Here is a 26,217-nt window from a genome sequence, read left to right as displayed (position 1 = left end):
CCTTCCTCGATAAATGGGCTATCTATCTCTGAATAGAATTTTTCAAATCGGACCAGTAGTTCCTGAGATTAGCGCATTCAAACAAACAAACTCTTCAGCTTTATAATATGAGTATAGATGATTGTAAAAAAAATCTTGAATGTAGTTTGTTAGATTTCTGTATTTGTCTCTAAAATAAAAATGGCATGTTATTATTCAAAAAAAAGTGTTTGTAAATCTATACATATAATAAAATTATAACAACCTCATGTCTGCACATTATAGATATTAAAGAAAAACTAAAATGGGGGATCTTCGTACAACCAATAGAAGCCAAAAATATGATTTAATTTTTTTCTGTCTGTCTGTTTGTTGTTTGCTTTTCACGCAAAAGTTACTGGACGGATTTAGATGAAATTTTTTTGTTATATAGCTATTAGTCTTCGCTAACATATAGGCTATTTTCTTTGGAAATTCGCTCTTTAGGAGGGTAGAAAGAGGGGGTAAGTTTGTATGAAACTCCGTCAGTTTTGAAGCTAATTCGATTAAAATTAATATTTGGCTATATAGTTAGTAATTAAGAATGACGCAATAAATATTTTTGGAAATTCTGCCTTAACGGGGGTGAAAAAGTTTCTATAAAACTACGTTGGTTTTGAAGCTAAATCTATAAAAATTAAAGTTGTTTAGCAATCAAGTGGTCATGATCTCCTGGTAACTGTGAAAAGGTTTATAGAGAGTTTTTAGAGTTTATAGAGCTGTTTTTTAGTTTTTTAGGCCTAATTCTGATCGCAAAATAGATCCACAGCTACCAGGAGATCATGACTAATTGGTGTTGTTATTTCCATATTCTGTTCTTCTAGCATGTTCAAACACGGTCGAGCTGTATAAAAAGTATCCTATGTCCATCTCCTGGCTCTAAGCTACCTCCCTACCAATTTTCAGCCAAATCTGTTCTGCCGTTCTTGAGTTATAAGTGGTGTAACTAACACGACTTTCTTTTATATATATAGATTAACAAAATGCAACAATATTTTTAACAACCTCATTAAAGTCTCGATAAAAGTTTATTTTAATTAAACGTAACGTTTTTAATCAAGTTCAGTTTTTGGATAAATCGGTGTATTATTCATATGGAATCTTTACTGACTGTTGGTCACTAAAGAGTTAAATATCATTTCAACTTGGCGAGGATAATAATGATAAAAACTTTTAATTTGGGAGGAGAACCTTGCCCAGCAGAACGACGTTAATAGGTTAAAAAGAGTGATAAATTAACATATTTTATTTCTCGGGTTTTCACTTCTAAATAAATACCAGACAGCTCATTAAATGGAGTAAAAGTTACATTTAAATTGGCCCTAAACATATTTTAAACTAAAGTAGTAGTCAATATTTTACTTCAAACGAATAAAGTATAAAATATCATTGTACTAACAATTGTAGGAGCCATTAGAATTGTTTATCAGAACATTCAACACCAAAACCATCTGTAATGGTCTGTTGACTCCATTCATCCTCCTATCTGATATGTTTAAATAATTGTGATGTTTCTCTCTACTGAATACTAAATACTTCTTCATTACCGCGATTCTCTACCACTATCGAATCCCGAAAACCGGTTAGCTATAAAAAAAAATGTATGAAAATCTGATCAGCGCCTCTAACGGGTGTCGTAGGAACTATTTTGGCAATACATTTTAAATGTTAAACTCTCAATACTCGATGGTTCCAATTGTAGAGAATCGTGCTACAGAGTCACACGTGTAATATGCAATTTAAAATTCTTGCAGGTGCTCACTGCAGCTTATAAGCAAGGGTATTTTAAAGAAAACCACTTCTTCTAAGCGGTTCTAGGTCTCGACTTTAAGTTAGATTAGATCGAGTCGATATAATATCCTTGCACGGATTTAAGTTATGCTATAATGTATGTTGGGTATATAATACGCTAAGATATAGTATTTAAAATCGATAATTCACAGATAATATGCATTATTTTTTAATATTTTATAGCGTAAATGAGGATTTTGATCAATTATTCATATCAATTATCGCGTGACAAACAAATTTTTTGGATGTGTCCGGCGTAAGGTATAAAAGATATTAACCAGACGGCTAAATTCGAATGTCTCCATGCAAATATGTATACATGTTCCTTGAAAATTCGTTATTTCACACGTAATAGTGTCATTTTATCGACATTCCTGTCAAATATGAGGGTGCGGTAATATTATGACGCTCTCGATGCAGTATTGCACGTTAAACGTCACATTTACATAATATATTCACTATGCGCATATATTTTACCAAATATATAGCACGCAAATCTTGAAGAGTGCAGGCGAAATCAAATTTCTGGTTAGTTGATAAAATAAAGCCGCATTTCGCTAAAACTAGTTTAGACGATGTAAGTAAGAAACTGCGCATTTTTGGAGATTACTAATGTTCTCATTAAAAATGTTTTCACGTTATAGATTACGAAATGAACCCGAAAATATTTTAGATTTTGATCTGGCTGGCCAATTGCGGGTTGGGGACTTCGTCTACCTTTAAGAACTGTTCTAAAGAACTCTCAGGCATACAAGGTTGCATCACGATGTTTCCCTTCACCTTTGGAACAAGTGATCATTATTTCTAAAACACGCACAGATGCGAAAAGTCATTGATATGTTGCCTCGGGTTCGAATTGTCAACCACTTACGCGTGCGTTACCAAATTAAACCACTCGGCTATTACTGCTCACCTCAAAGATAAGAAAAAGAAGCAGTACTTTTAAAAACACAGTTTCAAAGAAAAATGAGGTAAAACAGTCTCATATTCCTAACATATTGTTTAATACCAACTTATTGTACAAGTCAGAATCGTGCTACCGCTGTACTGAAAAGTGTTAAGTTTTAATTATTTAGTTAACAATAGCTACGGAATAGGACTAACGAGTTGCCAGCAAGTCGTTTGAACTTGTACCTACGTTTCCTTTGCTAAGTATTTAGTCGGTTTGCGCCGAAAGTTTGGGTAAATTTGTTTTTAATATATTTTCTGTTGATATTGTTAATTGAAGCTTTTCTGTGCAGTCTTAAGGCCCTATACTAAAAATTTAAAGCCTATAACGTTTGATTTTCTGGTTTGTAGTTCAGGAAGAGAGAGGACTTTGAACAAATTAATTAGGTCGAGGTGTCATTGCTTGTCCGCATCTAAATGTATATGATCACAGAACTTTTAAATTGTACTTATTCCTACCGGTACAGGAACTACTTCTACGTACTGCACATATTTTTATTAGGCAACAAAACTTTTAAAATGATTCTATTTGTACAGGAAATATGAATATAAATATTTTAAACCACAAAATATTGCATACAGTATTCTAACCGCATGTCAGCTGTATCATGATAGGATTAGCGGTGTACTAAACAAATAGTATAAAACCAAATAAAATTTGTTTTTCGAAAATCGCACATTTGTGTGTGGTTGTATTAGATAAATAAAATCAAATTTATTGTTAAGGGAAATTACCACCTGTATACATACATAGGTACTCCTTGTCCATATGTTTTAGAATCATTACAAATAGTCACAATTTTTTTTCGCCGTTAATTGGCAGTCACTTAATAACCTTTCTTACGAGTACAAAAATAGCGTTGCTTTATTGCGCAAACAGGTTATTCAGTCGATATTCTGTTATGAGTCTTTTAATCTTCCCATTTCAAAAACGAGTTTAAAAATAGTTTCTCATACGCTCAGATTCAGATCAGACGACGCGACGCATAAGACACCTACACATTAGATAAAGCCATATAATGTAAAATTACTTGCACTGTCCAACATGGTCCATGGGGTTTATAAACATGGTGAAATGAGGAAAAGCTATTGTAATTTTCCGGAACTGCTGAGTCATATCCAAATCTGTGTAGTTAACTGTCAAATTATTGTTTATAAAACATTAATGTAAATATGATTAAAATATGCCTGTTGTAGCGGAAATTTGTACAGTCGGTACTGTCGAGTGTCGAAAGTTTGACATTTAGAAGGTACTGCCAAAATAGTTCCCACGACGCCCAACAGAGGCGCTGATCAGATTTTCATACAAAATTTATCGATGACAAGCCGGTTGTCGGTAGTCGATAGTAGTAGAGAACCGAGCTATAATTGGTTCAGGAACAGACGGAATGTCAATTTTAACTGACCTATTGACATCCGATGGTCCGACAAAGGTTAACAACTATAGATTATAATGAATGCTTTGATGACATAAATTTAAAACCTATACTCTAATAAAATTGTAGAATTTGTTTTTTTGTTTTAACGCGTTAATCTCAGGAACCGCTGACGCGAATTGAAAAATTATTTTAGTGTTGGATAGTCTATTTGTTGAGGAAGATAGGCTACATACCACGCTATGACCATCAGGAGCAGAGTACCAGTAAAAAATGTTACGAAATCATCGCCACTATCGCCAACAAACTGGCTGACAGTTTGGCGATTTTTGTATGTATTTTATATTGTGATATATTATATGAGTAAACGTATAAAAGAAACAAGGAAAATTGACCTATTCTTTCATTTGTGATGCGAGCGAAGTTGCGGGTTTCAGCTAGTAGTTAATACAATTGTTCACATATTTTGGAATTAATGATCTTCATCGTACAACAGCCGGTGCTCTATTTCGAGTAAAATCTCTAATACACATTCACCATGAAAGCTAGCAGTGAGAGGTATCGTTAGCGCTCTCATTTCCTTATTGAGATGTAGTCCGCAGTCCCGTGCGGGAGTAAACACCGGAAAATGAACCCGTGCTCCATGTAACGAGGCTATGTTTATGTCGTACTGGAAGATGTACTGATGGCTATATGTGGCGGAATACGATTAGAATGAGGCTGTTGTACAAAAATATTTCTTGATGATAAATATTAGGTCGGGGAAAAAGTCTTTTCGCATTATAGTATATAATTATGAACTTGTAATAAATCTCTTTGGCTTCAAGAATCACAAATGAGTACACGGTCAATAGGTTTCTTTCAGTGAGCTCGTGAGGTACCCAAATATCGAGCTTTTTTGTGTAGAGAAAAGATTTTATTACAACTTCATACATACTATAATGCGAAAATACTTTTTCTCCGATCTAATATTTTCGACATAATAACAAATTCATATAGAATTTTGCTGTCAGTGTTAAAAAAAAGAATTTTCGATAATCTTCATAATAATTTATTTAAAAATCCCAACTTACCTACTTTTTTAATCAACTATAAGTTTTCTTTTTAAACTGTAATATTGCTCACTTGATCGTTATATTATAGCTGTTTATCAATAGCTATAAATCGTTGAAGAATAAATGAATCCCCTCGGAAAAGAAACTTTAAGTATAAAATAATACAAACATATAAAAGACCCCGTAAAAATATCGGGGCTTAGGAACAGCAATCGAACACAAATCGGCAAAAAAATTGCGTGTTGGTCTATTTGTCTGTTTGTACATACTAATCACCGGAACCACTGGACAGATTTGAATTACACTTTTTTACTGTATAGCTATTAAGTCTAGGCAATATTTAATAAATAATAAAGAGTTAAATATAGAGATTATTTATTAAAATACATAAAACACATATTATATTCCTCATGTTATAACAGTCATCTCAATTCCATTACCTTAAAACTAACTTAATAGCCATAATACCGTAACTATTTTACAGCTGCATTATAAGATTCCTTTGTTTACCACTAAAAGGTGTAAAACTTGATAATTATTTTATAGGTACGGTTATTCTCAATGGAGAAATAAGGAAGAGTTTTCGGTTTTATTAGCATACTAACAGTTAACTGTGACTTTAAAGGGTGTTTTAATACTGTAAAGTAAATAAGGTTGACCACTAACTATACGATGAATGAGCTGGCAGCGACTTATGGCATTATTACTTTTAGCATATCTGATATCTACATAAAAATATATAATAATTTACCCCATAAATGTTTCACTACTGGGCAAGGGTCTCCTCCCGTAATGAGGGAGGGGTTAGGCCTTGAGTCCACCACGCTGGCCAATCGCGGGTAGGGGACTTTGCATACCTTCAAGAACTGTTCCAAAGAACTCTCAGTCATGCAAGGTTGCATCACGATGTTTTCCTTCACCGTTGGAACAAGTGATAATTATTTCTAATACATACCTACTTAACTTCGAAAAAGCATTGCTGAGTTGCCTCGGGTTCGAACCTGCGACCACTTGCGTGGGAGGTACCAACTTATACCACTCGGCTATCACTGCTTTCACATATGAATAAATAACAAGTAAATATTTTGTGACAACTTATTTTGCTAGATGGTTTGCACAGGTACACTGGCCTAACTGGTCTCTAACTGGTCAATAAAAATATCTTATTTACACATTATATTACAGACATTTTAATGAAGAATAAACATAAATATTTGCATTATATTCTCAAAGCACAATTGAATACAAAATATGTCAACACATATTTACGTAGGAGTTATATTTAAACAACAGCGTATCTTCATTAACCAAACACTACTTTTAAAATATCTGGCTAACTTGCTATGGTCAATGTCCTTTGCCGTCAGTGTATATGACTGCTAATCTAATAGTCTTAGGTTCCATTCCTCAGCTATGCTACCAGTTATTGGTATTTTCTAATTTATATTACTCTGTCTTCTGCTCACGACTTCAGCCACGTGTGAAAAAAAATCCCGTGATAAAAAGTAATTGCATCCAGATTCTAAACGTATCTGTTTACCAAAATTTGTGTTTAAGTAAATGAGTGAATCACATTTTTTATTGTTTTTTCAAAATTGTAAGAATTCTTTACTATAGTTTGGGTAGTAATTACGGGTAGTTTGGTAACGTGCCCGGAATAAGACAATAGACTCACATACGACTAACACCGTAAAAAACCCGGGTGATTTTAACACATCTACCTACACCCTCGTTTATAATTTGCATGACCTTATCTTTGTATCAATAGGCCTAAATTACCTTTGAACACTTATTGAAAACTCATTGGTATTCAGTAATATTCAATAGTTCAATTAACTATTAGTATCGTTTCAATTCGTTTCAGTATCAGGCGCATTGAATGTCGGCCGATCGTTTAGCTCTCAAGTAAGCCGACGACACATGAAAAATTCAATTTATTCGAGTGTTTAGTGCATAGATTAAGGCGGGCTGGATGAGACATGTAATTCATATAGTGCCTATTCGTTTAAATTCTTCGTTAATTGAAAGAACCTCCATAGAATGAGCGTAGTCAATTACCGATATTAAGTAAAATTGTAATATTAAAGATACATTAAATTATTATATACTATCAGCTCTTTATTATGCCCGTTAATAAAGGTTAACATACATTCTGGAACATTGCTAAGTTATAGGTATTATGGAGCTTCAATTTAGAAAAACGATATTACAGATCACTCTATCTAATCTATAAAATATGTGTTTTAAGCTTAAAAAGAAAATGTATCTAATATAACAAAACAGCTATTCCTTAAAATTCTGTACCGCATGAAATGTTCAGTTTCAAAATGTATAACTAGTAAAAAAAGCTATTTATTCATTTTATAAAACAGTAATTTAACAAATTTCTAAACCTAAAAAAACTAGTAAGAAATAATGCTTGTGATGTACTTTACATTTCAAAACATTTACAAATGCACTGGAATTTAAACATTTTCTCTTCTGAAACTTTTACATCCATGTTCATGGTAGAATCGGTCGGTAACGAGTGGCGACATATTCTGCAATACAAATCTCACGGTTGAACGTGGCTCGGAGAATCAACGCAATTCACAACTAGTCGCAATATGAGTGTATAGTCTGTTTGCAATGTTACACATCTGACTGTTCGAGTCTATCTATCTATCGTATGGTTAGTGGTTAACCTAGTGTCAAAGTTGTTCAAGCCGCCCGAAAGGCCTTTGACATGGCTTAACGACTGTTATCTTAATTAACAACAACCGGGACCGACTTTTTACGTGCCTTCTAAAGCACGGAGACGCTCGGTTCAAATACCACTATGCGGTCACCCATCTTTAGAATGATCTTGCCAATGGTTGCTTAATCAACAGATTGTTTACCAACCGGTGAACACCACTGGCTATGACCGCCTCAATTTGAGTTCATCTGAGTGTCTTGCGTTCATTCATGGATAGCTTCTGACGATGCGTTGAGTTATGCTGTCATTTTGGGTTTGGACAAACGGTTTAGGCACGGTTTAGGCTGTCATTTGACCTACAGGTCACAACTACTTTTTGTTCAAAGTTTTACAAAACATTCGTAGGTGACAAAATTATTTTTGAACGGTTAGATTTTATCATTGCTATTAGTTATATTAGTTGACTATTTAAACTTATTATTTTTTAATTAATTGATTCCCATTTGCAAAAAGAGACCCTTTAACTGTTTGATGATGGAAGTGAAACGGCGTTTAGAATGTGAGGTGACCTTTGTCCACGTGTGTTTTGTGATCATCACAGGAGTACAATTGAAAGCATTTCAAAACAAATAATTGGATCTAGACTTTGGTTTTTAGATATAAATTACGTACCTATATTATAAATTGACTGCGAGTGCCTACTTGTGCATTTTTGTTCACATAATTTTATTATATGTCTTCTTCAATGTTAAATGTAATCTAGACACTTAAAACTATTTGCTTAAGATTTATAACTTTATCAACATCCAAAAAAAATTACTAATTGCTTACAGCAATTGAATAATCTATAAAAATTCTAAAACAAATACCTAAGCAAAAGTTCACGACGCCTGAAATTCAGTCCGTGCTAACAAAGACGGAGTTGTTTACTAGCAATTAAATCTTACCGCTGAGTGGGACTGTACGTGTTTATTTATATTTATGGAAAATGGACGTCGTATTTCAATCGCCATTTTGTTTTATGGAATTACTAGCTGACCCGCGCAACTTCGCTTGCGTCACCTAAGAGAATGGGTCAAAATTTTCCCCGTTTTTGTAACATTTTTCGTTACTACTCCGCTCCTAATGACCGTAGCGTGATGTTATATAGCCTATAACCTTCCTCGATAAATGGGCTATCTAACACTGAAAGAATTTTTCAAATCGGACCAGTAGTTCCTGAGATTACCGCGTTCAAACAAACAAACAAACAAACAAAAAAACAAACAAACAAACAAACAAACAAACAAACAAACTCTACAGCTTTATTATATTAGTATAGATGAGTGTTTTTTTACGAAGGGTTAGATAGAGGTGTATCTATACTAATATTATAAGGCTGAAGGATTTTTTGGTTGTTTGTTTGAACGCGCTAATCTCAGAAACTACTGGTCTGATTTGAAAAATTCTTTCAGTGTTAGATAGCCCATTTATCGAGGAAGGCTATAGGCTATATATCATCTCGCTACGACCAATAGGAGCAGAGTAACAGTAAAAAAGTAACAAAAACAGGGAAAATTATGACGCATTCTCTCTTATATGACGCAAGCGAAGTTGCGCGGATCAGCTAGTTGATATATGTACCTTTAATTTACCTTTTGATACCTATATTGATAGAAACAAAGATTATATTATTTACAAGGTTTTCTCTTCAATTCTCCACACCATAATACGGTGTAATAATTTTAACAACATGTATTAAACATTGTGGACTTTTATTGCTACAGTCCAATTAAACCGGGTGATTGTTCGTTCCCAATTTCAACGAGGTTTTTTCAGGTCTAGAATTATGATATAACTCGATTACACAAGCTAACTTATTATCCTGCTTAAATTATTAAGGAAAGTCCGCAACAAACCTCAGCAATGTAGAAATCTCGCCTTTGCGGGTTTTAATAAACTGTGAAATCATTTATTCATATAGGTCAAATGCTGACACTTATGATAGTCAATGATACATAGAGTCAATTTACCGCTAGTTCGGAAGGTAGGGCTAATGAGAAGAGCTGGCAAGAAACTCCTGGCCACTCTTTTAATCGCCAAATGGTTTTAACAATATTTCTGTTAGGTATAAACCGGTGATGATGTAAGGTGTCCAATTTGGTCCAGTGAGCTTATCACGTATCTCAGTTGACAACTAGTGTACGTCAAATTGACGGTTACTATTTAGTACATTGCTGCTTTGACAAACGTGTTAATCACTTTATTCTAACGGAGATAACAATGTGCAGTGACTTTCAAATTGTTGTCAATTGAGATACGTGATCGCCCCTCAGTTTACCACACCTTGTTCTAAGATTTTATTTACACTACATACCTACTATTTACAATGTTTTTACAAAACTTAGATCTCCATTTATCTCTGTAGTCTCCCCTACATGTTATTTAAGGGACAACTATGTGTCCATTGTCCGGCCGCACGTGACAGATCGTCGCTTTGCTTGCTCTGAACACGAATAGCGTGTTGAATGTAAGATAAATCGCCTTTTATTAAATGGTTACAATAATGGTAGTTGTGCTGAAAGTAGGGAGTTAGAAACAAAAATTGTGTTGGTTAAAGGCTGAAAAATATAAGTGAATTTTAAGGTTGGTGAATAATATCCAAAAGTGATTACGACACTAAGGGCGTGATTAAAACCTAAAAAAATATGGAACTAGGTAAGGATTTTGAAAATACTTAAGATTCGATAAAACAGAAATAGCGATAAAAACAAACTTATTGAAACTCGTACATTTATATTTCATATATCAGTTTTCGTGTAATTTTATATTGTTTACAATAACACTACTAAAATTTGTATTCAGGTTTTGCCAAGGTTTGCACATTCAGTAGTCTAATACTTTTGCGGGATAGATAAAGACAAGCTCACACCTGTTTTTGTGATATATATTGCACATCTGCCGATCTATTTTTAGAAATAAATCGGACCTATTTTTAAAACTATTGTTAACATTATTACCGATTCAGAAACAAACAATCATTCTTGATATTTTCATATACAGATTAGACAGATTTTATGGCATTACATGATGAACTGAAACTTCAAAGCCAGAAATATTCAATTTAATTTTAGTATATACGATGAAAAATGTCCACCCACTGATCGTCCGATCGCACAGGACAAGAGTTAAAAATATTCAGGAATTTTACAAAAGTTTGATTCTCACCTTTGCCTTTTCTAATATAATTTTGCAGCTTATTTCATTACTAAGTTTATCACGCGGCTTCGCTTCATAATTTCCGTACCTTTCATTTCCATTAAGTTTATAAATTGACGCCTTAAGAGGAAAATTATTGCTTTATCGCTAAGACGGTGTAAGTGAGGCGAGCGATTAGTGGCTAACAGAATAATACAATCTGTGGAAAATTCTAGGTTCTTTTTTGTTAAAACAAAGGCCCAAAATAAGGTAGTAAGTTTGGTTGTGCTTAAGTTCATACAAAATACTTGTGTCTAAATAACGAAGTAGCAGTGATAGCCGAGTAGCAACTCTTTTAACATATGCACCCGTCCAGCGTGGTGAACTCAAGGCTTAACAGGTGTTAAGCCTTGAGTCTATCATGCTGGCCTTGCTCGTTGCCTTGGCCTTGCTTGCTCGTTGCCTTGCCTAGCAGAGGGACAGTCACGGGTAAAAAAAAATTGTTAACCTCATCCATCTTCCTTTACCCCTGCCAGTAGGACAGTAACGGGTTAAAAAAATGGTTCATCATGTCTCTAAGGCCTATGCAGTCCGCCGAAATTACGACCATGTTTTCCTCTATCATACTGTCAATCGAAACTCTTAATCTTGTGGGTGGGAAAATTTAGAAGATTATCCAGCATCTAGGTTCTCGGAAAAAATCCCTTTAATTTCATGAGTTACGAGGTTTTACACCATTCTCTTGGTAAATTAAAGCATCAATAATTGCCATCATTGTCCATCAATGACGTTTGCAATCCTTTGAGCAGCACGGTAACATGCAGGCTTTGAGGTACACCCATATTTGAGTTGCATTCGTGTGAAATGAACGGCCGTGTGGATGGTACTGAATTACAGCCGGAGTAAATTCAGATGTATGGATGTGAATGAGGTGAGGGAAGTTTGTAAGGATTGAACCAAGTTGCGTTCTTTGGTCTCTGCCTACCTGTATGAGGAAAAGACGTGATATTATGTATGTAATTCATAAAATACTTGGGGGCTTGTAGTCCTGGTTCGATTTTTGGTTCTGTGATTGTTTTTGAAGGGTTATTTCAGTCTTGAAAGTCTTGTAGTTTTAAAATTGTGCCTCGCTGATAAAATAAGTGGTGTCCCGCGATATAGTATTATAATATATTATTAAAGTAAATGATGCATTGATGTAAGTAAATTGCCTAATTGTTTAGAATTAAGTAGAGTGTTATTCTTTCAGAAGCTTCTATCGTTTACTACTCATTGTAATTTCGTCTTCAAGAATAAGAGTTTGAGTAATCACTAGTATTAAATACAATTCTTTTTCTCTAAGGTTTTAGTCTTATAGACACGTACTAATAAATGAAAGTATAGCAATATTATAAGCATCAGTCATAATGGATTTAATTAAAATTGATGCAATAGAGTATATTGTGGAATAGCAGCAACGTTCTACTAAATACGTGTTTCACTTATTTGAGTGTAGTGCAAAATATAAGATAAAGCGGTAGAATATAAAAAGATAAAAGTAATCATACTAATATGGAAATCTTTTTATCCTTGCGCTCTCTTGACAACTCTTCAAACTCTCAATGTATTCATCAGATTTAATGTGCTGCGTAATAAAATAATGACTTAACATAGACTGCAGTGTAAATTAAAACAAATATTTGACAGATTTCAACCTAAGCTTTATATTATCTAATACTGATATCGCAAAATTTGCAATGGCTTTGTAAAAATAATTAGTATATTTTCTCATTTTCTAATGCCAACATACATACACCGCCATCTATCGCCACTCTTTCACAACTTGCTCCACACCACACGTAGCTAAGTAGGCACAATTAACGCTACCTTTATCCCCCCTCCCAAAGGAGATAAAGCAGTACAATGCTTTTAGTGCAAACTACATTCAAACATTCAGTATGAGCCTTCTAACTTTGTGAATAAAAGAAATTAAAAGACATATTTTGGCTAAAATACATACATGTTTTTGCAACTATATTGTAGTGAAAGTTTCTCGAGAACTTTGCCTTCCGGGTGCCCTTTTTATATTGAGTGGGACCCGTTCCTATTAGTTGGAAAGTAATTGGTTGACTATGATTATTGGAAATTGGGCTATAATATTGAGCATTTTTCTTCGTGAAATGTAGCAGTCCTAGGTAAAACTAGTAACTGAAAAATATGAATATTCTGCTTTAGTAAGTTAATGTATCTACTAGAATATAGGGGCTATTTCAGTCCTGTTCTTGATCTAAAAAGCTTACAGGCTGCTACAAAGAAAACCTCAAAAGAAAAATACATACGTTGCAGCATCCAAAATTTAGTCTCTTCAGTTTTAGAGTAACCATTTAATGGTAGTTATAAATGCTTAGTCCTTAACTATTGGTGTACAATTCTGCTCAATGTATGATTGCATTGACGGGAGCATAAATCTGCAAGTTTTATTAGTGGGTGTTAAAAAAATTGATATTTTTGTGTAAAACTTACAGCAGAGTATTCTTTGGTGTTGTGTGCAGAGCTATTGGTATTTAAATGTTGCTTTTTTTTGTTTAAAATACTGGTACGACATAAGCCTGTCTATTCCAATATGTCGTACCAGTATTTTTTATAAATTTGTCGATGTTCTGGTAGCTAAGTTTAATTCAGGAATAAATTTCACCTATTTCGTTGGGATGATAGGTGAATTTTATGTTGTTTCTGTCTTAAGTATGTGATTGTAAATAAAACAAAGCGATCCAAGATGAATCTGCCTTATATTTTACAGTTTCATTTTATATAATAACACCAACAATCATGAACAGTTGCGTTTCTACTAAACTTTACAAATAAGTGAATAAATACAATTAATAAGTTCAAAGCCTCTTTTTTACTCGTTTACACGATATGACAGTTATTTAAGAAATAAAGAACACAAATAAATTGAAATTTAATTATAGTGATATCTGTTGACAGAGTATGAGAAACACATTGATTGAAATTAAAAAAATACACAGAAAAATGAGACAGTTATTGAACAGAAACTAAAATTATAAGTGATTATATAATCATAATTTAGTAGTAGCCGTTAATATAAGTAAATAAATAGCAAAGGAGATGGTAAAAGCAAAATTATACGAATAATAATAAAGTTGTTTCAAGTACTATTATATTGAATAGGAAACGCATATACATCTCAATAATATAACATTGCAAATATATTAAATAACTAAGTATACATATATTTTATTATTATTTATATAGTTAAAGTGTTTGTACATAGTGCAATTAAGTTACATATTCTGTGAATAAATTATTATTTTTGTTTTTCTATTATTTTCTAAACATCTATTACAGATCTGAGTTCTATTGAACAAGAGGAAATAAATAAAGATCTTATAACATTATAAATGGCACATTTTATCTTAAATTCTATTCTATACTACTTGCCAATTGCAACCCAGCCTTACAATTGACGTTTTTACATACAATAATTTAAAATTAGAGTATTAAATTATATAATATATAAAGAACAAATGTATTAAATAATATAATTATAAGAAAATAAATTTTGAAATTAATAACGTCAGTCAATCTTTGGTTTTTTAGTTATTTTTATTTATTTCTCTTCAGGTGATTCTCTCTGAAAATAAAAAATAATATGTTATTAATTTTTTAGGTGGTAAGTTTATTTGAATAAGTATATTTAAAACACGATGGGCAATGATAAAGTTTAAGTTTAGTTTAGTTTTTAAATATTGGTGTAAGTGTAAGATTTTTTACATCATTTTATTACTCTTCTAAAAAATTTATAAAATCTTGGACAAGGAACACATTTTCCTTATTGAAAGCAAAGTAATGCAGATATAAGTACAGGTGTTGTTTATTTTTTAATCAACGATACCCAGAAATATGTTTTCTTTAACGTTTGGATTTCGTTCCCGGAAAAAGTCTAAGAAAGAGACACGAGACCACATAGACAGAAGAAGATTTGTAGGTAGGTGTGGGACAGCGATGTTCTTGATGATAAAGTCGAATTAGTACCAAGTAGGGCAAAGTAGGAGAGAAGCAAAAGGATGGCTGATCACGGCATCATATGGGATGAATAGCCAAGAAAGGAGAGGATCAGGTTTGTATAGACTCGATCTTCTACTATCTAATCTAATAATTCCTGTCTTTGTTATTCACTATACATCATCTATAATTTCATGAACTTAATCGAAGCTCCACAGAATCTTTTATACAGTTTACTGTGTCTGTGGCTGAAATAGCTAGTAAGCCTTTAGAAGTACAAGTATTAATGGTTATAATTACCATGATTTGCCACAGTTTCATCTTAGATAACAGATCATCATCCAGCATCGGCTTGGCTTCCATGTTGCCGCTCAGTGGCAGCTCCATCGGACCCTCATCGTTGTCAACACTGAAATCGATTAGAAAATTATACTTAAATACAATCCGATACTGTTGCACTGCTGGGTATGGGTTCCCTACGAGAATGAGAGACTTGACTGACTTAGGACTTGACTTTCGCCAAGTGGGGACTTAATTAAATATTATTATTATAATAACTCAATTATTTATCCCTTAAAATAACTCTTCTTAAAAGTTATTTTCTTAAATTCAATTTAAAATACTATATTTTAAGATTTTTCCGTTTAAGAAAGTTTCATCTCTACGTACTACTAACGCCATCTATGGATCAAAGTCAAACCAACTTACATCATTTTGTTGTTCGCGGACGAATCGTCTTGCATATTGAGTTGATAGATGGCGTCAATGTCGTCGTTCTTTGTAGCCAGCTGCTTTACGCGGTTCTGTAACGTTTACATATTGTAAATGTAGATGGCAGTAGGTTGGTATCGTTTTCAAAACTTAGAAATATGTAGCTTGGTCATACGACAAAATAATTAATAAAGAATTATTTTAAAGATCCAAGAGTTAAATGTATTATAATTATTTTTTTCAGTACATATTGAATATATGGGCAACAGATAGATGGATATTCATAATGATATGGTAGTGATGAAGGCTTACCAGTTCAGCATTAGCGGCCATGCGTCGCAGAAGCCTGGTGAGGTACCAGTCCGGGGCAGATCCAGGAGGCTTGCCGGACCGCTTTCCATGAGCTGTAAAGTACAAAACACAAATAAATTAAAGAAACAAATACTTTTTAGGTTTTGGCAAGAAAGAGTTTGATTATTGTGGTTTATTAAGCCTAGAACAGTTTTAAGAATTTATTAGGTAGTCATAAGTAGTTTACAGAATGCCAAAAATATTTACAGTCCGTTTTGCACAGCCCAGCATGGTGACTACATTGTTTTGAGAAGGAAAAAGAAATCCATAATCATTTACGTATACACCCAAATAAGCTACAGTCATGGACTCACTCTGGCCTACTTCCATATTTCAAACTACATTCTCAAAACATGAAAGCTGAAAATTCAGGACGTGACGTGTTCTATCCTTCAATATCCTGTTCATTGTCCTAACTTTCATTCCCAATGGTCAAACCATGTCCATCCTTTTCACTCCATATAAGAACGAGAGAGATAGAACCATTTTAGATTCCTGGTTCCAACACATCGTTAATTTTAATTCAAAGTTTTATGGAAGTTTAATTCGGGTTTATTAGGTTGGTATTAATAGAGATTTGAAACCAAGCGGTGCTTTTTTTTGTTCCGATAATAAATTGAATCTTCGCCATATTTTCAGTCTCAAATAACTATAAAACTTAATATCTATGACTGGAGAAATATGTGCCTGTGGCTCCTTCCTGAATAAAAATAAGCGCTTTTGCGTAGTACTAAATGTACACATTTTTGCTGTAACTATTGGTAGGTCTTTTACATATAAAAAAGTACTAGGAGGCTCTGATCTCTGCTTATAAAAGAACTTTAAATCACCCTAAATTCATTCAAGCTATTATGTAAATAAAATCACGTTGTTTACAAAAGATATTAACCCCAAAAACCAAAACACAACCCCACTTAAAATTCTATTTCAATAATCGATATTTTTTATTCAACAATAAAATTTACATGAGATATTAATATTCGCCCCCGTACACGTAACGGTTGTTCTTAATTACTTGCCCCTGATTAGCCTCGTTATACCTGGGATTAGGATGCCGACATCTGATGTGTATTAGCCTTTAAACTAAACCTCATGATCCATTATTACGAGGTCTAAATTACAGAGATTTATTTGAATTAATGTCTCTTTTTTGACGTAAATTGAGATGGTGGGTAGTTTGAACAGCTGAGGTTTATAGGCAACCTGTTTCAGAGCTATTTAAGTCTAGAATTAAGGATGATTTTGTAAAAGATAAGTGATTTTAAAGGTTTAGTATGTTTATCTTGAGACGATATTTTTGATATTGGTTTGTATCTATACGGGATATCATGAATATTACGAATGAGTCTTGTTTTTTCGGCAAGTAAGTTAGATTCAACTTTATAAAATGGTTCCAATTTTACGCATTGAAATACGGTTTTTTCTCGGAAATTAAATGGCATAATCGTTGGATAAGCATCACATTTGGTATGTACCATTATTTTAAAAAGTCCATAAAAAGAATTATATTTGACTGTTGTGTGTATGTGTGACCTTTTTTTTTGTAAATTGTTATGAAATGTCATCCACAAACATTCATGTCCGGGACACGTTTTCGATTCATCCTTTTAGGGAAGTAGCACTTTTCGTATCATCCCAATTCGGAAGCCAAAATGTTTGTAAGCATTTTGTTTCCTTGCAATATATTTGTCCAAAATGAAATGTAGGTATATCTGATGGCTCCGCTAGCTCATAACGGTAGCTTAATTACCGGTATTTTTACTTTAATACTCTTGCTCAAGGAATTATTTTTGTTTTTATATCTAGAAAAGATGTCTAGCAAAAAAATCTTTATAATTTACCAAATTATTGCAAACTGTCTCTATAAAAAAAATGTCTGTGTTTTATGATTAGAAGATTAGGTCACGAGACACAATAAAATATTATATCAGTCTCATTTGGCTTCAAATCCATTTAATCGTAGGTGGCAAGTAAACCTGTCTTATTGAAAGGATATCACCAAATCCAAATTAAACCCAAAAACCGTCATGCAAAAATCCCATGGCAATCCACAAGATTATTTCACTCAAAACCTAGATAAGGTAAGGCAATAAGAACTATATGATGGGAACACATGCAGTCATATTGTGTGACATAAGCCTGAGGATTAAAACGGAACCAATATTGATGATAATAGTGCCGACAAAGAAAAACTGACCGGCTTTTTTTGTGTAATAGTGATGTAATAATTTTGACAGGTCGATCGGGATATAGACTGAATCTGTGGTATGGTCGGTAGTGTGTCCGACTGCTAAACACGAGGTCTCGGGTTCGACTCCCAAGTGCTTTTGGTCTATTTCAATTTTTATTGGTCTATTGATAGTAGTTCGGAGTGTGGTAGCGTGCCCGTTAAATTGTATGTAAGGTTACATGGGACTAACATTGTTAATGATATATTTTCGGGTATAACAGGCATGATGATATGTATGTAGGCAGATCGGACTATCTGTTAAAACTGTTACATTACTGTTACCGTAACATTTGTTTTTCAAAAACATCTTGGGCAACTGCCGAAGACATTACTGAAATGCGTATTTTTTAAATGTTTTTGTTTGTTCATTAATATAAATATTTTAAGACATCAAAGCTGCAGTATCTATCTAATTTTATCGTTTCAAATCGCAACCCAGAGAGTTTCAGAAAAACAAAAATCAAAGGAGGTAGTATCTGTGTTTGAGCATTGATTAACTTTGTAGATTACTCATAAAAGAGGAAGCATTTACCTGAAAATCATACAAAGGTCTTTTAAAAAACAAAAATGAACAGCTGACAGTGTTTGGAAAAAGATAAATGTTTTTTCTATTGCACAAAACCGAAGTGTTTATCAAGCGCAAACTCTTCGACATGTCAAAATATTGGGGAACAAAAAAAAACAAACGAAACCCACTTTGTAGTCTATTCCATCAGACTTTAAATTCGTGAGTTGGGCATGTAACTAGAACTCTCAGACATGCAATGTCTTTCACTAATCTCTTTTGACTACTAGAAACTGATTATCAGTTGAACGATGAACAACTATCGAGTATCGTAACTGCATGGTAACTTAAACGTGTTGTCAAGCGATGTCTCGGCGAGCAGTATAAAGCTGTTGATTACCATACTGGTACATAAATCACATTGTCAGTTAGCTTGGCACTTCATTTATTTACTCCTTGCATTTTATACTAAACGCATTCGAGAACGAAACTAAGTACTTTGAAAGGTGACTTTTTAGTCCAGTCCTGTTAATAATATTTCTTTATATTTTCATTAAATCCACTTGTCCCGCTGGACAAGGGTCTGCTCTCAAAATTGACAGAAGTTTTTAGTCCAGTCAAGAACGTAATTTAGAAAAATATTATAGTTTTTCGAATTTCATTCGAATGTGTAGTATTCGAATAATCACCAGAAACTAATATTTTAATCCTGCCATTTTTTAAATGGTTTAAGTAATTATGGTAAGTTGCATACGAAATAAACTTGACCTAAATCGTTTCAGTCGTTTTGCTGTAAATGCACAAAGGACAAACGTTTATAAGTATGCATTTTTTAAATTTTACTTTTCACTTTTTTCGAAGCGCAAATCTTTTTTCCATATAACATTTTGTAAATGTATATGTTAAGTGGTCTATCCTAGAAGTGGTAGCATCCGTCCTTTAGTTCAAAAGTCCAATATATCTCAATAGATATTTCGCTCTGGTTACTGGTGTTACAATTACGGTGTCACATCTCCACAAATATGTGCAACTGTAATCGTCATTAGATTCCAAAACATGAGATAGACGTTTTGGGTGTTTTTGTGTGCAAGTTCCTGTTTAAAGTCTTACGTATCGCAAAGAAAGTTGATATGTATTAATTAATGATAAGTTAGGCAGTTGAAAAGGATATGATTTGTTAAGTATTTGGAATAAAATAACTTACCTCCCCAACAAGAGTGTCCGTAGCTTAGACACGATCCTGAAACATTAAAATTACAGTATTATTTTCACATTATAAATACGACTTAAAGCCAAAAAATCGTCTCTATAAAACACATGAAAGATTTAACTAGTCCATCCAGATTTTTTGACAGAAAATCTAGCAGCTTCTACCAGCTAATCAAAAAATATATGAACGACAAAAAATCGTTCCTCAATGCGGAACTATAACATTAGAAATTCATTGTTACAAATCATTTGCCAATATAAAAACATTATTATTTTGTCATATCTTTTTTTGACTGAGTGGTTCAACTGTTTTAAAAGGAAGAACATACAAGCTTTCTTTCTCTACAGGTGTGAGTAGAAAGATCGTAGAAACTCTGTTTTTCTACAGGGGTAAGAAAGATTCTTCGTAGTAAACAGTTTAGTAAGAAACACAATAGAAAAGGATGCACTCTTCCTGTGAAGCCCATTAATGACTACGATAAATTCACGTAGGGTTGTCTCCATGTTACTTTATTGTTGTTTTATGGAACATTAGGACTATTGGGTTCCAAATCTGTGTATTAGAGTGATTTATTTTTGAAGATTTGTATTCTATGTTAGACTTTCAATTGCTGTTAGAAACTGCTTATCATCATTATTTTAGTTAATTCTATAAATATTTTTAACTTTTCATTAATGCTATGCCAGACAATAAATTGATAACATTGAGAGTAAAGCTAACTATCTATCTGCCTATTTTTTTTAAATCTACATCAACTTTAACATCTCATAATACATATTTCAGGAGCCCAGAAGACCCCATGACCCGTCTCTTATACTTATTTAAAACATATAAATTTGTTAAAACCTGTTTAATTGCCCTCTTAAGATTTATTACTACATAACACGTCCCCAATAGCAATCACAAATCCCACATCCCGTCTCCATTAATGACGAATTACAAGTGACTAGTGGCAACCCTACTCCGATATACGTTGTCTTGGCAAACCTCTTGCGATGCATTAGTCCGGAGTGTTGCGCTAATGTGATCATGCACTCTGTGGCCTGAGTGATACCTGACCTGCACTGTACCTTGTATTGTGTTGTATTTGATGTATTTTAGGCTTTAGAAATTGTTGTGATAATTGTAAAATTACAATTCATTGACTAAATCATTAACAGCTTTACTCATTCACAGAAAGAATATAAATCTTTACAACTGCACAAAAATGTCTCATCACGGATTTTAAAAATGCCTAGTTCGTTTTATTTTGATTTGTAGCGCATTTTTTTTCAATAGGTATTATCAAGTACGACATTTAAAAATACTTGAAAATAATAATTATTACGAAACACTTCTTATGCGCTTAAAAGTTCGTTTGAAAACTTTTTCGGTCAAAACTTGATTGTCGATGATGATTAGACCCTCAAATACGTAAGCATCCTAGAAGTGTGATAATTGTTGCATAATATGGTATGATAGTACAAAATTTTGAATCCTGAATACTAGTCTGAAAAAAGTGTTTAAGTACATTTTTTATGCGAAACTTTACTTAACTTTAATAAACTACACTTAACTTTAATAGTTATTGTCTTTGAACCTAAAACAAAAAAAATATTTAATTCAAAATTTATATCAAAATAGTCTACATTCAATATTTTACTCATCGCCCATCCTGCCATGCAAAGCAAAACCTGTTATAGGTCTACAGGGAAATTTATAAACAGCCACATGTGTATTTATGTTTCATACAGCGAAACAAACTGATTGGAGCCTTTTTAACTGCTGTACAAACGTTTAAGAGGCCTTCGGTGTAACATTTATTGTGTATTGAGACTCTAAAAGGCTGTAACCGTGTATTTTGATACGAATGATGAATTTGTTTTTGTCCTTTTTGAAGTGTCGCGTTTTTAATGGTGATTTAGTATTAATATGGCATTGTTTTATTGAGTCTCCCAGCAGTCAACGTAGTTGTGGATCCGTGTTCCACCTCGGGAAAAATTAGTGAACACGAGTTCTGTTCTGAATATGAATGCAACTCATAATTGTTATATTTGTTTTTTATAATCTGTTACTGGCCCACTGCTGAGTGTCTCCCCCCAAAAATATGTAATTATGTGTATAATAATATGTTTTTTGTTTGACTGCCTCCGTGACGCAGTGGTTTAGGTCGCCACGCCAAAACCATTGTGCCGGGAGGTCCTGGGTTCGATTCCCACTCGGAACAATTGTTTGTGCGATCCACAAATAATTGTTTCGGGTCCGGTTGTGCTTTGTGTCCTTTATTTGTATGTTTGTAAAAGTCCCCGCGAAACAAGAGCAATTCTAAGTGTGCGAGTTGTCTTTTCTAAAAAAAGAAAAGACCTTACATAACAGGCTCTACATAGTTTTGAAATAGGCAAGCAAACTTATGCATTTAGTGATAAATACGGGTTAGTACTGCTTTTCTGTCTATGAGGGTGCTTAATATCGAAAAGTTAACAACAAATTTTTTTCAAATTGGCTGTATTATATGGCCTAACCTCCGACCGTGGTTTTTTAAAGGATCGAAAAGGCTCGGTCCTCATAATCCTGTGTTTCATTTACCGGGTTGATTTTCATTAGCCGCTTGAATGAGTGCTATTAATTTAATCACGATTATTTTCTACTAACCGTTTTCTACTGTTACGTTTTTCCTACAAATTATTGAATAAGTACAGTAATTGTTTTCGTAGTAACAATACTGTCATCGCATTTACAAATTAATGTGAAAATTGCATGTTTTGAAAGTAATTGCGATCGATAATTGCACAGAGGGGAGTGTTAGCTTTATAACATGCTTGTACAAGTGCAAAGTATTGTATATTCACATATTTTACGAGTTCCTGGGCAATGTTTTTGTTTAAATTGATATAAAAAAATACTGATGTGTATTTGTTAATAGTTATTATTAAATGAAATTACATACAGTTATCATTATCTTCTTGATATCAAAAATTATTGATCACAGTAATTTAAAGTTTTGCGATATTTTTGTTTAGTTAAGAACGTACGCGTATTAGCAACCCATCAGCAATAATCAGCATTATATGGTTTATTTGGGTAACTACCAAATTAAATATATAATGCTGATTTATTGCTATATTAGTTTATAATTCCAGTATAGATGATTTTAATATAAATACGCCTTCCTAAATAATTACGATTATGTACCAAAATTCAATTTACAAAGTTAGAAACTGAACATCTATATTTATCCACAAGCTTTCGTCGGAGTTGGAAACATAAGTTCACGATTATAATATTGCGTTATGTAATTACAAGTACATTGTTAAGTTAATAATGACATTACTGTGATGCTACTAAACGATAGAGGACATGAATATAATTCTTACAAATTTTAATTAAAATATAAATAAATTAATTAATAAGTAATAGTGAGACTTTTTAAGTTTTTTTTGGGAGACTAATTGAAGATACATAGTATGTAGCAGCGGATATACTACTAATGTTATAAATGCGAAAGTTTGTGAGTATGTATGTATGGATGTTTGTTACTCTTTCACACAAATACTACTAAATCAATTACGATGAAATTTGGTATGTAGGTAGCTGAAGATCCAGAATAACACATAGGTTACTTTTTCCGGAGTTCCCGAGGGATTGCGATTTACACGGGAAGGGTTTCCACGCGGACAAAGTCGCGGGCGGCCTCGAGTACACAATAAAGTAAGATATAGTCATAGTTTAATGGTTAATAAAGCTGCTTCAAATATACCATAGTATTTTTTATCTTGGATTATATTTAAAATCTTCACACTGCACACTAGGCACTTAGTCCTAGAAATAGTTCTTTATTTTTTTTTGTCATAGTCATAGTCTAAGTCTTAGTCTTAGTATAATAGTAATTTGTATGATTTGAGATTAAAATGTTAGACCATAGAGTTTTAAAATAAAGGTTTAGGATTTCTTTAAAATAAAATTTCTAAATCAGTCCTATCTTTGTGTTTTATAAAGCACAATTTAAGAACACAAATCTATTCATCCAATCGTGGATTCTTTTCAATCAAGAATAGCCTATTTTTTGCTTATCTTTCCGTAACATCGTTGTATATTTTTGTAAAAGCCTTCAGTATTGCTATTTTTGTATAGTTAAATTAATAGGTATGAAACTAGGTGAATGATTTCAATACTGGGGCACGTTTCCGTTTAAAATATACCTGTGTGTTTAGCCCACATTTTTTTGGCCATAGTGGTCATCAAAATCACTGATCGACTATACAAAACTTTACTCGTGAATTCTGGGTGAAACAGTTAAGTAATGATGTCATTTATAAGGCAGTTTAGTTACTTGAGTCGGATATTGAACCCGACTTCTGCCCGGTTTCTGAGTACATTTAGCAGTAGTTTATCTATTCAATAGGATTTTTATATGAGTTTTTACGCTATTGAATAGATAAACTACCACTAAATGTACCTCAGAAACCCCCCCGGTTACGTGGTACTGGTATTTAATCAGGCTCATGATTTACACGTTTCAGTAGAGCAATTCTCTACAGTCGGTACTGTTGAGTATCGAGAGTTTAAAATTTAAAATGTACAGAAAAATAGTACCTACGACGCCCGAAATTTCTCGATAGCTAGCCGGTTGTCAGTAAACGATAGTGGTAGAGAATCGGGCTACTGTAAATAGTATTTTCTGTCATGATCGGTATGTGAGTAATGAGTATATCAGTTTAACTTCAAAATAGTTCTCCCAATACAATATTTTGCCTCAAGGTAATATACTTGTCTGACAAATTGCTGTCAATAACAGGCTAAAGTAACCCTTTAAACTTAGTTGTCGGCTTTATGTCATGTATATTATTATCTATACTAATATTATAAAGCTGAAGAGTTTGATTGTTTGTTTGTTTGAACGCGCTAATCTCAGGAACTGCTGGTCCGATTTAAAAATTCTTTCAGTGTTAGATAGCCCATTTATCGTGGAAGGCTATAGGCTATATAACATCACGCTACGGCCGTTAGGAGCGGAGTAGCAATGAATAATGTTACAAAAATGGGGAAAATTATGACCCATTCTCCCTTCGGTGACGCAAGCGAAGTTGCGCGGGTCAGCTAGTTAGTAATAAAATAGATCGTAAATTATTGTATATAAATTTAGTATAAAATATAATGGTTTTAATCACACTTTATTTTATATTCCGTATAAAACCAATAAAAAACTTGTCATCGCATAAATTAAAAGTGATGTTTTACTTTTAATTCTATACTACGAAAGCCTTGACAGTGTACTTCGTAAAACTAATTACTAAGCGTAAATGATTATATTCTAAGAAATATTATATTCCATGGAAAGCGTAGGTAAATGGGTCGTAGCACACGTACCTACTTATAAAGTGATCGACAATACATCACCTTTAACCTTTCATATCCCATTTTTGCAATTCACTTGTTGTGTGATAATGAGTCTTGTACCGTCGATCGCTTTTTGACAACACGGAGACAATTAGGTGAAGATTAAGCTGAAAGCATCGCTAGTCATCGCGTCATTTAAAATGTTTAAATATCAATCTCTCAGTCCCAAAACAAAACGTCAACACCTATTTAATGAGTACTTAAAAAATGGTTAACATTATAGTCAACGCCTAATAGACCTATCCAGAGAGTTTAGTAGATGCTTAGATGTCGGCGTTGACGGTAAGACAAAAGGCGAAGTAGTGACGATCTATTTTCGTCATCCTCGCCATTCGAATATATATGTTTGTGTGCTACGAGCTTTCACCCGTTCAATATGCAAACACGATGCATGGTAACAACGACTTACGAGCCATGGCGTGTGTTCACAACCCGTATTAATTGTAAAACTGACAATACACACGTGACCATTAAACAAGTCCTAGAAATACACAGAGTAGAGTTACAAAGCAGAGGTAGCAAACTTTGTTTTCATTCAATAACATTCCGTTTCATGCAGACAACATTTATTACACGATTTTCAACATGCGTTAACTGCTTTAAATACGGGTAATACATTTTTTATACGAAGAATATTAACAACATTAAATATTTGTTTTTGATTCCGTACGCTTCTCTTAAAACTAATTGAATATGGCGATTGTAGAATAGAACTAAATAAAGATTTTGTAAAGTAGTTTATTCGAACTTAAGAATTGCACAACTCATATCGCATATTAGTCGCATG

General features: G+C 33.2%; 1 protein-coding gene across 2 annotated transcripts in view; it reads right to left on the bottom strand.

Annotated features, from left to right (window-relative positions):
* Nucleotides 1-13,807: 13,807 nt before the first annotated feature.
* CCHa1 (neuropeptide CCHamide 1) overlaps nucleotides 13,808-26,217 on the bottom strand; it is a 36,857-nt gene continuing 24,447 nt past the window's right edge. For both annotated transcript variants that reach the window (XM_076119974.1, XM_076119975.1), the window contains 5 exons: nucleotides 20,049-20,084; nucleotides 16,071-16,162; nucleotides 15,756-15,850; nucleotides 15,348-15,456; nucleotides 13,808-14,676 (listed from right to left, as the gene is read on the bottom strand). In XM_076119974.1, the coding sequence (XP_075976089.1) occupies nucleotides 14,653-14,676; nucleotides 15,348-15,456; nucleotides 15,756-15,850; nucleotides 16,071-16,162; nucleotides 20,049-20,084 (356 nt within the window). In that variant the 3' untranslated portion in view covers nucleotides 13,808-14,652. The remainder of the gene's footprint in view (nucleotides 14,677-15,347; nucleotides 15,457-15,755; nucleotides 15,851-16,070; nucleotides 16,163-20,048; nucleotides 20,085-26,217) is intronic.

The sequence above is a fragment of the Anticarsia gemmatalis genome, chromosome 11 (assembly GCF_050436995.1).
Source record: "Anticarsia gemmatalis isolate Benzon Research Colony breed Stoneville strain chromosome 11, ilAntGemm2 primary, whole genome shotgun sequence".
Lineage (NCBI taxonomy): Eukaryota > Metazoa > Arthropoda > Insecta > Lepidoptera > Erebidae > Anticarsia > Anticarsia gemmatalis.
The sequence above is the reverse complement of the archived record's forward strand: the minus strand, read 5'-3'. Positions and strand labels throughout refer to the sequence as shown.